This window comes from Trichoderma harzianum (assembly GCF_003025095.1).
Source record: "Trichoderma harzianum CBS 226.95 unplaced genomic scaffold M431scaffold_16, whole genome shotgun sequence".
Taxonomy (NCBI): Eukaryota; Fungi; Ascomycota; class Sordariomycetes; order Hypocreales; family Hypocreaceae; genus Trichoderma; species Trichoderma harzianum.
The window spans coordinates 364,156-379,592 of record NW_020209264.1 but is presented as its reverse complement, the minus strand read 5'-3'; the positions used below and the strand labels follow the sequence as shown (position 1 = coordinate 379,592).

General features: G+C 48.2%; 5 protein-coding genes across 5 annotated transcripts; 3 read left to right on the top strand and 2 right to left on the bottom strand.

Moving 5' to 3' along the window:
• Positions 1-1,250: 1,250 nt before the first annotated feature.
• Positions 1,251-2,413, bottom strand: M431DRAFT_96797 (hypothetical protein; the record flags this gene model as incomplete). Its single annotated transcript, XM_024924867.1, has 4 exons — positions 1,251-1,640; positions 1,693-1,870; positions 1,926-2,047; positions 2,102-2,413. The coding sequence occupies 4 exons, from the start codon at positions 2,411-2,413 to the stop codon at positions 1,251-1,253; spliced, it is 1,002 nt and encodes a 333-aa protein (XP_024769508.1).
• Positions 2,414-7,986: 5,573 nt separating this feature from the next.
• Positions 7,987-9,562, top strand: M431DRAFT_96734 (glycoside hydrolase family 76 protein; the record flags this gene model as incomplete). Its single annotated transcript, XM_024924855.1, has 4 exons — positions 7,987-8,065; positions 8,125-8,610; positions 8,671-8,915; positions 8,981-9,562. 4 exons carry the CDS (start codon positions 7,987-7,989, stop codon positions 9,560-9,562), a joined length of 1,392 nt encoding a protein of 463 aa, XP_024769507.1.
• Positions 9,563-9,977: 415 nt separating this feature from the next.
• On the top strand, positions 9,978-12,253 carry M431DRAFT_524323 (hypothetical protein; the record flags this gene model as incomplete). Its single annotated transcript, XM_024920569.1, has 4 exons — positions 9,978-10,143; positions 10,205-11,237; positions 11,299-11,912; positions 11,940-12,253. Exons 1-4 carry the CDS (start codon positions 10,071-10,073, stop codon positions 12,251-12,253), a joined length of 2,034 nt encoding a protein of 677 aa, XP_024769506.1. The 5' UTR covers positions 9,978-10,070.
• On the bottom strand, positions 12,098-13,980 carry M431DRAFT_512596 (hypothetical protein). The gene is made up of 2 exons (XM_024919872.1): positions 13,455-13,980; positions 12,098-13,381 (listed from the first exon to the last, which is right to left on the bottom strand). The coding sequence occupies exons 1-2, from the start codon at positions 13,833-13,835 to the stop codon at positions 12,335-12,337; spliced, it is 1,428 nt and encodes a 475-aa protein (XP_024769505.1). The 5' UTR covers positions 13,836-13,980; the 3' UTR covers positions 12,098-12,334.
• Positions 13,981-14,133: 153 nt separating this feature from the next.
• M431DRAFT_512594 (hypothetical protein) lies at positions 14,134-15,288 on the top strand. Its single transcript, XM_024919871.1, has 4 exons — positions 14,134-14,365; positions 14,435-14,877; positions 14,942-15,116; positions 15,180-15,288. Exons 1-4 carry the CDS (start codon positions 14,249-14,251, stop codon positions 15,204-15,206), a joined length of 762 nt encoding a protein of 253 aa, XP_024769504.1. The 5' UTR covers positions 14,134-14,248; the 3' UTR covers positions 15,207-15,288.
• The last annotated feature ends 149 nt before the right edge of the window (positions 15,289-15,437 follow it).

The window sequence follows — 15,437 nt, the reverse complement described above, 5'->3', positions numbered from 1 at the left end:
TCCGTTGAACGAGGTTAACCCTTCTTCTATACGGTATCTACATGTAGTTTCGCCCTTTTGCATTACTCGTAGCCCCTCCCTTTCATTATCGCTGTTTCACAGCACATGTCTCCCTCGTCTTATTAAAAAGCTTTCATAATCCAAAGAGGGGAAATACTCGAGTAGTAAGATAAGCTGTACATAGGGTGCCCCTGTAACCTGTACATGTACATAGGCAGGTTTCCTTTCGTGCTAAGAAAAGGAAACCTGTACAATACATTATACAGCTTTCCTTTTAGTGCAGCCGGCCTTTTGCTGTTGCAGCCTACCTTTTACACTAACTTTCTCTCTTTACTAGCAACCAGCCTTATTTTCATAGTAACTTTTACACCTAGTTACTTTTTTCAACAGCTTTTTTCAATAGCCTTTACGGCAGCCTTTACAGCGCAAAAGCCTTTATAACGGCTCTTGTAATAGCTTTTATAGTAGCTTTAACAGCGGTCTTTATAGTGTATAGCTATTGTAGCGGCTGCTGCAGTAGCTTTTTGTAGTTAATATAGGGTAGTAGTTGCTTGTGTGTGTAAGAGGAAAGCTGTACTAAATCGCTGTAAAGGTCAGCTGCAGCGATAAAAAGCCGGCTGTAAAAGGTCGGCTGTAACGATAAAAAGCCGGCTGCAAAGGCAGCTGCAACGGTAAAAAATCGGCTGTAAAAATCAGCTGTAACGGCAAAAGGTCGGCTGCAAAGGAAAGCTGTACAATGTATTATACAGCTTTCCTTTTTTTAGCGCAAAAGGAAACCTGCCTATGTACATGTACAGGTTACAGGGGCACCCTATGTACAGCTTAACCATATACTCGAAATACTCTGCTGAATTGGCTTCCTTTTTTCTCTATCTTATCCACGAAGGCAAGACTTTATTTCATGGCTAATCTCACACAACTCAGCCACTGGAAATTCAACTCGAGTGCACAGGATTTTAATGCATATATACATCATTCGTCATTGCCTATGTAGTAAACGCTAACTATGTGCATGGTAAAAACCCAACCTCTCGTAAAAGAACTAATGGCAATGTAGGTAGTTACAAAGAGCCATTGCCACAGCCTCATACGAGTTCCAATTTTGTCATCATTCATTCAATCTGTAGCCCAATTTCCAGCCACTGTCTGCATCAAATGGGCGACTGAGTCCTCGGTTTCGGCGTTGCATATTGCCATTTCCTTTCCTACACCGAGAGTTTCTTCCAGTCGTCATCCGCGTGTCGAGAAATTTAGTGGATGGGGTTGTTGCCGGGGAGAGCGGCAATAGGACCGCTGAGGCCAATGTTCTCAGAAGGAGCGGGAGTCTGGAGCTTCTGGGTGCTGGACTGGCCGGGAGTTCCGTTGGGTCCGACGTTCAAGCTGCAGCCGCGGTCAAGGACACCGTTAGGGCCAGTGCAGGTGGTGATGGCGTTGTTGAGGGCGTTCTGGTCCTTCCAGCCCTGGAAGTAATCGGCGTGCAGGGAGTAGCCGGTGGCATCACCAGTGGCGTAGACGAATCGGTTGAAGTTCTGGACTGAGCCAGTGTCGTAGAAGAACTCGTAGAAGACCGAGAGGATGGCCTTGGGGTGCGACTGCGGGCACACACCGGTGTTGTAGTCACCAATAGCAGGGAAGGCAACCTATAGCTTGTTAGCAGAAGCATCGCGCTGTCATCCATGAGAAGAGACTTACGTGGTCCTTGTGGTTGGCACTGTCCAGGTTGACACCGTCCCAGCAGGACTGGAAGAAGGTCTCAGAACGGATGCGCTGGCACTGGCGGGTAGGGAAGCCGTTGGTGTCGGGCACCGGCTGAGTGTCGAGGCAGACGTGCTGAATGGCACGGTCCTCGAAGCTGGAGGCGTTGAAAGTGCTGAGCTGATGTTAGAGTAGGAAGCTTGACGGATTTTAGTCCAAGGTCTACATACCGTCGGTTCAAGTCACCAACAAGCATCTTAAGGCCAGCGGGAGGAGCAATGGGGAGAGGAGCTCCGTTGCAGTTCTGTCGGCCAGGAGCATAGTCGCAAGCACGAGCGATGTAGTAGGTAGCCTTCCGCCTGTGTTAGTCTCAAGAAGATGATTTGAATATTGCTCAGCTACTTACACTGCCCTGGAAAGTGACAAGCTCGAATTGACCATCGTGGCGCTGGTGGTAAAGCTGGGGCTGCCAGTAGTTGCTGTTGTCGAGGATCTTGTCACAGGTGGTGGCTGTGGCAGCTCGTGCCTGCTCAGGGGTGACGGAGAGAGAGAAAGCAGTGCCACCGACGATAGCGTGGACGTGAGAAGACAGAACACCAGGAGATACAATAGGGTCACCTCGGAACTGAGTCAAAGGAGCACAGTTGACAGTGAAGACCTGAGCCTGGGCGCCCATGGCAGCAGCCAGGGCAACGAGAGCGGAGTGCTTAAGAGTCATGGTGATGGCTGGAAGATGTGACTGGTTCGTTCTGCTCGTGAGCGACTTGAAGAGGAGTTCTGTCGAGGGCTGGAAGACGACTTGATGACCTGGTGAACAACAACTTCAAGGTTGGGGGCTTAGGATGGTTTATATATCAGTCGATACTATTCTTCAAGGCCCCCCTGGCCCCCTTGCTCCCTTGCTCCCTATACTATCTCCGATCCATTCCATTGTCATGCTCACACACTCGGCATCCTTGTTTCCCACGCTGACATGTTTCAAAACAAGTTCACTGGACGTCCAAATATGGCAAGTCTATCGCGGCCGGCGACCAAACTTCCCTGTCGTCTAATCGGTCAGGCTATTCCCGTTCCTGGACAGCTTCATCGGGGACAGGTCAAGCTGTTCAACATTTCCACGCAGATCCGGAATCGGTCCGAGCCTAGAGAGTCTAAAATGCGACCCTGGAGTTGAAATGAAGGAGGATGCTTGGCTTCTTCACCCACCGCACCATCATCTGATGAGTGGCCCGCCGAACAATGGGCCGAAACGCATGTGTGGGCAGCAGAGGCATTGGCTGCTCTCTGCAGAGCCCACTAGATAAAGATGGAAACAAAAGCAAGAAGGCCGAGAAACAAAACGACAGCGGGGTTAAAAGCGCGAGGTTACTGCAGGCCAAGATGGCCGCGATGCAACCGATCTCCAGCATTGCCGCGTGGGTTGCGTAGACTTGATTCGTGATGTGGCCGTTCGTCTGCTCTCGCTAGGGGGCTTTTTGTGGAGGCGGCTCACCCCGTTGATCGCGGAGGAACCAGGGGGTAAAGTGCCAAAGAGGATGTGGCGTCTCTGTAAAGTCTGGGGTATGCATTGAGAAGCGCCCAAAAGACGGAGTGTGCGGAGGTGGCTTGCCTTTCTTGACAGCTTCGTCCCGGGAGGCGTATTTCCATCGTCAACCAACCATTCCCCCCACGGGCAATGGATAGCCACCATGTCCGAGAATGACAGTTGCAGGGACTGATTGGAAATGATTCAGTTTTTAGATTGGGCCAGAGTAGCATGGCTTACCAGTTGAACATGTTGTCAACGCAAGGGTGGTGAAACTGCTGCATACGGATGTTGTGTGAATTGAGTTGTATAGGATGCCCCGTAATTGGCTAGGGTATACGCTTCGTTCATCCAATTAGAGTCATGTCCTGTCAGCAGGCATTGAAGCTTCTCTTGATCCATGTCAGGAACTGTCAGTAGTACAGTTTAGCTTTAGTTTATTCGATACTAGGTGCGAGGTAGCCGGAGCACTTGTTCATTCTTAATTCCGTACCCGTAGATGCTCTCTCCTCGCCTGACAGAACAAAGTGAACATTCGATTTTTATCAGCCTGTTCCATATACATTCGCATCAAAGTGAGCTTGGACACGAATGACATTCACACACTCTACCTGCTGCCATGGCACATGGATCACTGCCCTTTCATCTCAGTTGCCAAGCACATTGCCGGGGATGATCGGCATTCCCGTTGCCATTTGCCTCTTTGGCAGACATGATCGCCCTACTGGCCTGGGTTGCAATGCTCGCGGATTATCGCCGACTATTCCTATACACCCCACATCCGGCAAGGCATGCGGAACGGGGATGATCGGTCGCCTATCTTTGGAATGGGTTCTTCTGCTTCGGGCTCGCGCCGTAGCTTCACCTACATGTACGCTTTTGATGCCAACTCTCAACGGCTTTTGGAGAAATCGTCCAGAAAACCTGTTCCTCTGTGGGCTTTTTTGCCCCAGACCCAGAGACAGCAATCCTGCCTTGATGGGCTGCTAGGGGTTGGAGTCGGACCTATTAGCTAGTGCGACATCTCGGTATATTAACTTGATGGGGCGGCAAGGGGGTATTGTGACCGGGCATTTTGAATTTTGCCATTTTCCCCGCGAATCAGATTCGATACCAAGCTTATTTTGCTTGCCGCCTCCACGACTATTGGCTGGCTTTATGCGGGATGGCCAGAGCAGAACAGAATGGGATTCGGCATTTGAAGGCTGATAGCCGCTTACCATATGGCCCTTTGACTTGGCCTGCGGCGCGGCCAGAGCTCACGTCTTTGTGGCTTGATGCGGAGTCCTTTAAGCTTATGGTAGTATTTTCTGGAGTGCAGAGACCAGGGGTCCGAAATCCAGGACAATGGCGCAAGCAATAATACCCGACGGCATACTCGTACAGCTGTCAAGTCCACTCGTCGCCGCAAAGGGGCAGTTCTACGTTGTGCCTCATTTTTCGATTCTCAGGTATAGGTCGTCGCTCTTTGCATACATAACTACATGTATAAAGGTGTGCTTATGTAGTGTTTCGGTGTGCTGTCCAACCCATGCACACCTACTAGGTTGTAGTGCTGGGGTTGGGTGTAAGATATTATCCCTTCCTTGAGGTTCCGTTAATTTGTCGCTATTCTCCTCTCGACACATACCATTCGTCGCAAGGAGAATGCCTGATGAGGTCACTTCTGTAGGTGCCAGGTTTCCCCATGCCCAGTATGCGCCATCCTCGTATGTGTGTGTACTCCGTACTCGTTGACCCGCGTGTGCCACCTGCAATGTAACACTACCTCGACCTCGGCCAAACGAGGACATTTTGCACACTTCAATAGCCTTAGCATGGCTGGAATTCATCAGAGCTAAGGATAGAATCTAGCCACAAGTGTCACGCTATCGAATGCAGACATGAGGTATGATGAAGTATGTGTAATTATTGATTAATGTTTCAAGGTCGTGTTTAGTTTAGGCCAGGAATAGCTGATATTAAACTTACCAATGCAATATAGTCGTATACCGCCTAGCCCGGATGAGTTCTACACCATTTCTTCATCAAACTGTCATAGCACGCATGTCACGCATGCTCTCACAATACGAGGTAACGCCGTGACAGTAGCAGCTTTATATCGCGAGGTGGAGCTTTCGGGGAGCTCGGACAGCGACGAAATCTTGGAATTAATAGCAAACTATGATATCAATCACATGTGTGGTGCTGACGATGGCCGGCCCAAGTCTTCCACTTTAGGCAGACATTGAAACCTAAGAATCATAAACGGTCCTATTCAGGTACTAAACTATAACCGCTGCAACTCCACTCGGATGAAGAGATCATATTTGTATTCATCACACTTGATGCCGCCGTATCCGTCTTGAAGAGCCATTTTGTGGCATCTCTTATCTATTGTAACGCTCTCGTTTAATTACAAAACACCATGGACTAGTCTATAAGGTATGATCAACTCATCTAGAATTCGAATGACTACCAATCGACACGACGGAGCGGCGAGCCTCCCTCTGACCCTCTAGTGGAAACTAATTTTATTCTTTTCTTAAATTATGGAGAATCAGCAAGGCCCTAGGCTTGAAAAGTTTACCTGGTGATACTTTAATTTTTCCATTCGCGTCTCGTTGCCAGAATCCGATGTCTTACGGCTCTCGTGCAAAGATAAGACCAACAACGCGTATTCATAAATATCTAAAGAGGTTCTGGCAATGAATTTCATATATTCTCCTCAGTAGCGCTTGAAAGACAGTACCTGTAACCGGTATTCAGAGCCTACTGCAGTTTCTATTGGCCATACGAATCGTGGAAAAAGGGAGTATTTGGTCTCCTGATATGATGACCTACTTGAGTGGTAAAGCTTTTACAACCACAATGATGACTGTTGAATGTGATATTGGAAATGACTGATGAAATTGAATAAGTATAATAGCTATCTATACCCTCAAACGTAAAACCAGCAGCCAAAGATATGCCAAAGATCATAATTATGTCTGGCTACCATAAACATGGGTAACAGGGTTCCATTTTGATAATCTCTCTATTGCCATGTAAACTACGTGAGAATGTGTACTCTGCTGCTGGCAATAATATTGAGTTAGGATAGCTTCATTTTTTTCTCGCTTGTTGTCTCCTTCAACCATGCAGAACCATTGGTACAAAGTATTAAGGAGTGGCTTTGGGTGAATTCTAGAGGTAGTCAGTCATAGACACAGATATACCCGATAAGAGAGTCTAAAATCGAGCCCACAGAAAAAAGATTTACTTATAGGGTAGATGGCTTCCTCGTGTTATTGGAGACGAGGCTTGAACACTAAATTTTTAGCATTCTTCATATCTCAGCTCTCTCTAAACTCAGAAATCGATGTTCGCAGGTGGTGCTGATGGTCGGAAAGTATGAATTACCTTCCCCACAGGTCTAATTTTGAACGCATGGTTATAGAGGGAGTCTGTGTAAGAGCCTCAGCTATGAAGTGAAACACCAACTGTCCGTGTGCAATGGAATCCAAACTCTTGAAGTTGCCCAGCCTGATTATTAAGAAACCATCTATAAGCACTTGAATATTAATCATACCTTCTGAACTAACACCTTTGTTGTATCGTCATTACTCCGCATGGTCCGAGGGCAGACAAGCAGTGTCACACGGCCATAGTCGCATTGCAGCGCCAAGTCCATCCAACCCGTCTTACATGCAATTTAACCCTCTTCCAATAGCATCCGCCGCTTCTGGATGGACTGGAATCTGTCTACTATATAGCTCAAATTCCCACCTGACCCCCTTTCCGTGCCCCAAGCTGCCGAATCGCCTATAAAATCCCGGATCACCGGATCTGCTTTAAGCTCAGAAAGAACCTTAAAAGCTAGACTGCCGCTAGTCATCACAGCCAAGCCGCGTGAGGGTTTCAGTTGTGTCGATGCTGCGCCTCCAAAGCCAATCAAAGTCAACGCATCCGTTGGATGACGCGTCCCGCTGTTTTATTTGCTGTTTGAGATTGCGGGTTTGATCGAAACTTTTGTTCCATTTGCCGGCGGGAATTGTCCTGTCGCTATCCGTTGGCTCATCCGCCTAAGCAGGGGCTAGCCTCTGTCCCAAGCGTCACCATCACAAGATGGATTCCTCTTTTCGGAGCCATATTTTTTTGTTTGTTGTGGAAATCCTAATGGCAGTCATATAATTGCCGCTCTCGCTATTATGGCGTCGATGGTAGAGATGCAGTTATTTTGGAATCGCTACCATGGATCGCGTTTCTTTGTCAAGTGTCGCGGGCCATCCGGCGGCCGCCCGATCTTCAAACTTTGCCAAGAGAATGAGAAGTTGCTCAGCCGCAGCCAAGATTTACTATGACTTTCCTCGATGTCATTGCTTATACTGATTGCCAGTGAGCCAAGATGCCCAAGCGCCACCGCGCAAACCCACAGACTTGGAGTCGCACAGTCGTTGGTTTTCCTTGAGCCGTTATAAGTAGATCGGGCGCATATTCCGCACACTGGTTTCTGGGCTGTAGTTTTCCGGTTCTGGCTGTCTCTCAGAGGGAAATAAAGCATCAATACCTCACATCTTACTTGGGCGCCTCGTTCATCTCAGGTTGGTTGTGCTTTCTTCGTCTGCTGGTAGGACGTTGAATATACCATCGCTTAGCCTTTGTTTCCTTCTGCGTCATTCGTTCAATCTTTGAGGCTGTTTTTTCTTTGTGCCAATTTCTAAGATCATTCTCCCAAGTCCAATGCATTTAGGCTTTCGCGTTTACCTGCCCTTCCTCAGCATCCATTATCGCCATTCGTTTCAACCATGTTTTTGTCATTTGTAATCATTGCGACCAGTATTCTATATGCGACAGCAGAGGCTGCTTATCGCATTGACAATGCAGGTAATTTACTGCCGAAACCTAAACGATGGCCCAATTCCCTAATTGATCTCAACCCGCAGATAATATTCGAGAGACGGCCCGTGGGCTTGCGTACGACCTAATGCTACAGTACGATGGGAACAAGACGGGACAGATTCCTGGCATTTTGCCTGGTCCACCAACTGAGAATAAAGGAGATTACTACTGGTGGGAAGGAGGTGCCATGATGGGCACATATGTCGATTATTGGCATCTCACGGGCGATACGAGCTACAATTCGGTCGTGATGGAGGGCATGCTTCACCAAGTAGGCGACCACGCGAACTATATGCCCTTGAACCACACTGCATCCCTCGGAAATGACGATCAAGGCTTCTGGGGCATGTCGGCAATGCTGGCGGCCGAGAACAAATTCCCGAATCCCCCAGCAGATAAACCCCAGTGGCTTGCCTTAGCCCAAGCAGTTTGGAACACTCAAGCGGATCCCAGTCGCCACGATGAGACCTGCAATGGTGGATTGAGATGGCAAATCCCTTTCTCAAATGCGGGTTACAACTATAAGAACAGTAAGGCAAGGTACTCTATGTTTAAAGCTTTGTATTACTGACTGGTGCCCATTCCTATAGCAATTGCCAACGGATGCTTCTTCAATATCGGCGCCCGACTTGCTCGATACACTCGAAACGAGACATACGCAAAGCGCGCCGAAGATACTTGGAACTGGTTATGGGGAGTGGGATACATCGATCACGAAAGCTGGCTCGTTTATGATGGTGGCCATGTCGAAAAGAATTGCACCGATATAAATCGCGCCACATTCTCCTACAACGCAGCTGTTCTAACCCATGGAGCTGCCTTTATGTACAACTATGTATGTGCAAGCCTTGCCATGATTTGCCCATAAGCCTGATCCAGATGAACTAACTGGTACTCTAGACCAACGGCTCAGATGTCTGGAAGTATCGCGTAGATAGACTCCTCGACTCTCTTTTAACAAGATTCTTTCCAGAGGGAATTGCATATGAGGCTGCATGCGAGCCGCGCCAAGGTGCATGCAGTACAGACATGCTTTCGTTCAAAGGCTATATCCATCGCTGGCTCTCTGTGGTGACCCAAGTCGCCCCATATACGAAGAACAAAATTCTCCCTGTTTTACGAAAATCGACAGAAGCTGCTGTCAAGCAATGCACAGGAGGCGATTCAGGCCGACGATGTGGCTTCTACTGGAGTTCCGGGAAATTTATCGACCCGGCCGTCGATCACACCAGCGGCGCTGGCGAAGCCATGAATGTCCTGGCAGCGGTGTCTAGTCTTCTAATCAATGAAGCGAATCCTCCAGTGACCAATTCATCGGGAGGTATTTCTAAAGGAAACCCGAATGCAGGAACTGGGGCAGACAATGGAGAGAGGGAGTTGAAACCGATTGGTACAGCAGACAAAGCTGGGGCCGCTATTGTGACACTCATTTTACTGGGTAGCGCAACGGCCAGCTTCCTTTGGATATGTTGGGCTAACTAAACTTAATATAGACTTGCTATTTACCAAAATCAGGATGATTTGACAAATAACTCCAACCTTGGGATTGTGTGGAACGGCGTTCAAGGAATTATTGGTGGGCAAAGTAGAGCGCTAGGAATATAAAGCCATTCACACCCCATCCCTGGGATTTCACTTTTGGCTTGTCCACACTCCAGACTTTCAAATAGACTCCTATAATGTATTTCCTATTTAGTTTCTATTCTTATTATAGCATGTATTACTACGAGTACACTATTCCCCCATCTAGGACTATTGCTCGAGGCTATGAATGTCTTCACAGTCGCTCTTACGTAAGTTGTCGGGCTCTAGTTTTCGGCCCTTCGGCTTTTCGGCCAGATTTGAAACAAAGATCGAAGCTACATCACAACCAACATACACGGACTTGGACGTGAAGGGAAATTCATGCGAGGCCAACTCCGTCTCTCAGCAAGGCTAGGCATATACAAGCATAGGCCCTGTTTAAGAGGCCGAGTGCATCATCTCGATCATGCCAATTATGCCGAACAGCTCCGGTGGTGACCCCGGCGTCAGCACAACACTCCGTATCACCAGATCTATAAGTGAGCTTCCACATTTGGTAGTTGCTGTCATCAGGAGTTGCGCTTACAAAGGACTTTGAAGAAAGAGCTTGCGGAGATTGCCATGCGCGAAAAGTCAAGTGTGACGGTGCTATTAATGGATTCCCTTGCCGCAATTGTAGGCTAGCGGAGGTTCATTGTGTTGTTCCTGATAGACGAAAGCGCCGAGCTCGAGTTTCCGGCCAGCCTTCTGCATCAGGAGAAAAGAGATTGGCCATTCCAGTTTCGACTCGACGACGAATAGTAACAGCGGAACCGGGGCCTATTTCCGCGGAACCTATTGCCCATGAACATGATGAGGGCTCTGCTCATCCCGGAGTCTCTCATAGAACGGCGGATGCAGAATATGCAAGGCAGAATTTAGTGGAATTCTTCAGCCAGAACCTCCTAGAGAAGCCTATACAAACACGCCTTACCTATATTGGGAGTGATCTATCTACCCTTGGCTATCTTGTTCGCCAACAGTCGACAAACCAGCGTGTTCATCACTATCCTTCTTCGAATAGCTACGCACCACGCATACCCGGGTTACAAGGCATCCCGGCGCCCAACTTGATTCCCAAAGATGCGTTCGTTCTTCCACCCAAGAGTGTCTCCGATATTCTGATAGGGGCCTACTTTGAGCATATTCATAGCCTTTTCCCAATCATTGATCGAGAAGAGTTCCTAGTCCAATATGAAGCTCCGGCTTCAGCACCACCACTACTTCTGTTTCATGCCATATGTCTCGCAGGAAGCCATGCCACGTCCACGCTTGACAACACTCAAGAACTGAAAGGTGCTTTTTTTCGTCGGGCAAAAGCGCTGTTCGATGGGCGATATGAGGAAGACCGGATGCACATGGTACAAGCGGCCCTGCTCTTGACCTGGTTTTCCGATGGTGGCGACGATGTGTGCACAAATGCCTGGTACTGGATCGGAGTTGCAACACGTATTGCTCTCGGCCTGGGCATGCACCGAGATGTTGGCCCAAGCAAGATGCTGGAACGAGACAAGAGAACTTGGAGGAAGATCTGGTGGTGTTTGGTCCAATTTGATGTGCTCGTGTCTCTATGCTACGGTCGGCCGCAGAACATGTAAGTTTGGACCATCGCTCATCTTTCCTCTCAAATGGGCAAACTAACAGTTTTTGTTTAGCAATCTGGATGACTGTGATACACCACCTCTTAGCGTAGAAGATTTCGATGCCTCTACCAGTGAGGACGAAGCAAGCTTTTGCATTTACCACGCGAAGCTCTGCGCAGATATATCCATTCTACTCAGGACTCACTTTACCCTCAAAACCCAGAAATCTCCCAGCAACTGGAGTGCCTCTCTCCAAGCTTTGGATCTCAAGCTTGCTGAATGGCTCCTTAGTCTACCCCCTGCACTACGCGACCGTAGCCAGCCAACAAGCGTGTACAAGGCAATGCTATTCCTCACATACGAAACCACCTTGGTCCAAGTCCACCGCCTACGGCTATCTTCTACGGGTGATGTGCCTTCGATGGATCTGTTGAACAATGATCGGATATGCATAGAGGCAGCTTCTAAAATTATCTCCATCTTCGAAGAGATGGATAAGCTCTCGGCTCTACAAAACTGTTGGTTCTGTGCTCCTAATGCATTATTCACAGCCCTTGTCCAAGTTCAGGCTCAATTACGAAGTGAGAACCCCATCATTTCGCTAAGGGCGCAAGAAAACTACGCCTCAGGCTTGCGGATCCTGCAACAGCTCTCTCAACACTGGTTGATGGCAGCCTCAGTATGGCGTCTGTTTCAATTTGGCCCGAGAACAGATGATACTAGGATGACAACACAAGAAGTGTTGCCTAATATCGGAAATCTCTCGGAGCAGAATTTCGAAGGTGAAGGGCTTCAGTCGATCGCAAACCAAACCGCTAGCAAACAGAAAGCTACGGAACAAGAAACTTTGACAGAGGAAAGAGAGTGGATCAACTTTTTGTCATTTGAAGAAGAGCAGCCAGGAGATCTCCATATCCAACCTAACAGATGGGAGGAGAGTTCTTCAGAATGGCAGTCTCTTTATTGGCGAGACTCCATAGGCGGCCTTGACCTGCAGCAGCCAGATCCTCCGAGGAGTATACCGTGAATAACTGGTAAAGCCTCGGATATAACGCTATTGTACTCTGCCTAACTGCGAAATTGTCATCTACTGCACCGCTTAACTTGTTTATGTAGACAATATATCGATAACCTCTCCCGCAGCTCTACTTCCAGAAACTAGAGCTCCCTCCATATATCCCTTCCATACGGTGCTCGTCTCTGTTCCGGCGAAATGAATATAGCCCTCCGGCCGCCATTGATCTTGACTGAGACTCCTCAAGCAAGAGGCAGGCACCACAGGGCAAGGGGCTCCCTGTGAAAATTCTTCTTTGTTCCAAATTTGTTCTCGCGTCTCTAGAGGCCGCGGAATATCTGCTCCATAGATGCGATCGACATGGGCAATCACTTCAATCAAGCGCTCGTTTGCATCTTTCTGTGCCCACTCTGCACCTCTTTGGCCTACAACGAAGCATATCAATGCAAACAGGCCATCTTCATCGCTCGAGGCATCCCTTGTCAGAGCCACTGGTCCACTGAGGCCTTGTGCTAGGCCGCAGAGACCAAGCGTACGCCACCAAGGCTCTGAGTAGACGAGGAACACCTTTGCGTAAAACCCAAGCTTGCTGTGAGTGCTAAGCCAACATTTATCTGCTGATAGCGGCGGCGAGATATTGATTTGGCTCAAGAAGACGCTTGGAACCGTGGAAATGATGCGTTCAGAGCGAAAACGTCTTCCGTCCCGAGCGATGACCAGGCATCCGCTGCCAATATCCTGCTCGATTGTTTGCACAGGGGTTGAGCATATGACTGTCTCTGGTTTGAGACCATTCCGAAGCCCATAACACAGCGACTGCGTTCCATGTCGAAAGCGCATACTCTGACCGCCGCCTTTGCCGTCTGATCGCATTTGGATGAGGCCACCTCCCGCTTGACAGTAATGCATAAAGAAGACGGCGCTGACTTGGTTCGACTCGACGCCCAACATTGCGGCAGTCCAAATATTGACTAAACGACGTAGGATGTCGCTGGCGCCCATGGAAACTGCAAAATCATCCATGCTCATGTGTCCATGCTTGGTCAGAGATTGGCCGAGTTCTGCAGCCTTGACGGTGTGGCATAGGGCCTCAACGTGACTTCTTATCTCAGCAAATGTTATCTTGTCCTCTTGAGACAACTGGTTCATTAAATTTCATCATCAGCCTTTGTTTATATCTGTTTGGAGAGAAAAACGCAGGTATTGAACTTACCGGTGGATCAGTTCCATAACGAAACCTTCCCTTCTCCTCCATGATGCAGTCACCGACGATGTTCTGTGTCACCATCTCCAGCCCAAACTTTTTGACCAGTGCAGTTACCATGGGCTGATTCACATCGTTGGTCCAGGCACCCCCAAGCTCGATATATCCTTTCTCGGGGCCCAGAGGTACAGACCACAGTTTACCGCCAACTCTATCGCGCGCTTCGAGAATGAGACAGGAAATGCCAGCTGCTTGAAGATCGTGAGCAGCCTGTAAACCACTCAGTCCACCGCCGATAATGATGACTTGAGTTTTTTGTTCTTGGATGGACGACTCAGCAGATGTTTGGGGCTGAATGCCGAAAGCAGCGTCTTGCTGGGCGGGAGCCATACTTGATATTGGTCTTTAGCTATGTTATAATAATGGGAAAGATGGAATTAATTTTATTTAATTGCACTTGATGATTGCTATTAAAGATATTCTTCACTTAATAGAACGGAAATCATTGCTTTTGATGCCCAAAGATGAATATTGGTCGGGCCGAAGTACATGTAGGAATGAGGAGAAGGTCGTCTGGAGTCGCATCGCCGAAACGCCGAAGACAGCGGGCTGTCACAAGCCTCTAGTGAAGCATTTAGTGTGGACAATTGACATAACTCAGAGCTCAATCTCTACTCCGAAATCTACCATTGAGAATAAAATTTCGCGCATAAACAAATACCCAGATAATTGAGGTGACCTGTTTCTTATTGACTCATTTACACTCTTTGTAATTGTACTAGAGAAACAACTCCTGGCCAATCATGGAGCTGTTTTCTCTGGCTGGCAAGACTGCTCTAGTAACTGGAGGCACTCGCGGTATTGGCCAAGCTATCGCCATAGGGCTTACTGAGGCAGGTGCAGATATTGTCCTTGTCCAGGTAAGTCATTTAACACAATTCCAGACGCTATGAGATCATGTCTTTGACTAAGCGTGAGAACGTCAAAAGCGGAATACAGAGGAGAGCGTTACAAAACAGAGCATCGAAGCTCTGGGACGCAAGTGCCACATTGTTGTAGCAGATTTGAGCGACCGAAGCAGTGTACATGGCCTCATTGCTTCTGTGACTAAGACATATCGTATTGATATCCTCATCAACAACGCCGGTATCATGCGGCGATATCCCGCAACTGAGATTTCACAGGAGGTGCTCGACGAAGTCATGGAGGTCAACTTCAACGGCCCCTTTATTCTGTGCCGCGACATGGGCAGATACTGGATCGACAACAAGATCGATGGCAGGCTCATCAACATTGCCAGTCTATCCACATTCCAGGGCGGCGTGAGAATGGCTGCATATTCGGCCAGCAAAGGTGCCGTTGGCCAACTTACAAAATCTCTGTCTAACGAGTGGGCACAGCATAAGATTCGCGTCAACGCAATTGCGCCAGGGTATGTTGAGAGTGGATATTTTACCATCCATTACTGTATTATGCTTATGCAAGAAAAACTGCAGATATATCGCCACGGACATGAATACAGACACACGCAGCAACCCGGATCAGACATATTACCAGTCCATCGTGACACGCATCCCCATGGGCCACTGGGGAAAACCGGAGGATTTCAAAGGACCGGCCGTGTTCCTTGCTTCTGATGCTAGCTCTTATGTTTCTGGAGAAACGATTGTAGTACGTTGAAGCATTGAAAGCGATGGTTGCATTATCGAAGCATTTTGGCTAACTGAGAAGCAGGTCGATGGCGGGTGGATGGCGCGATGAACATGGTAGCCTTTGGAAGCTCAGAGCAGCAATTGCGATTGTTATATATAGAATGGTGATTGAAATTCATAGAAAACAAGCGATGAATAAATAATAATTGATGAAGATACCTACCTATCTCTCCTAGACAGACTGACTGACAGCTTTGGAAATAATGAGATTGAAGCTTCATGTGTACATGTTCGGAGTACATTTGGCGGGAGAGACCATGATGCAGCTGCGTGTACATGT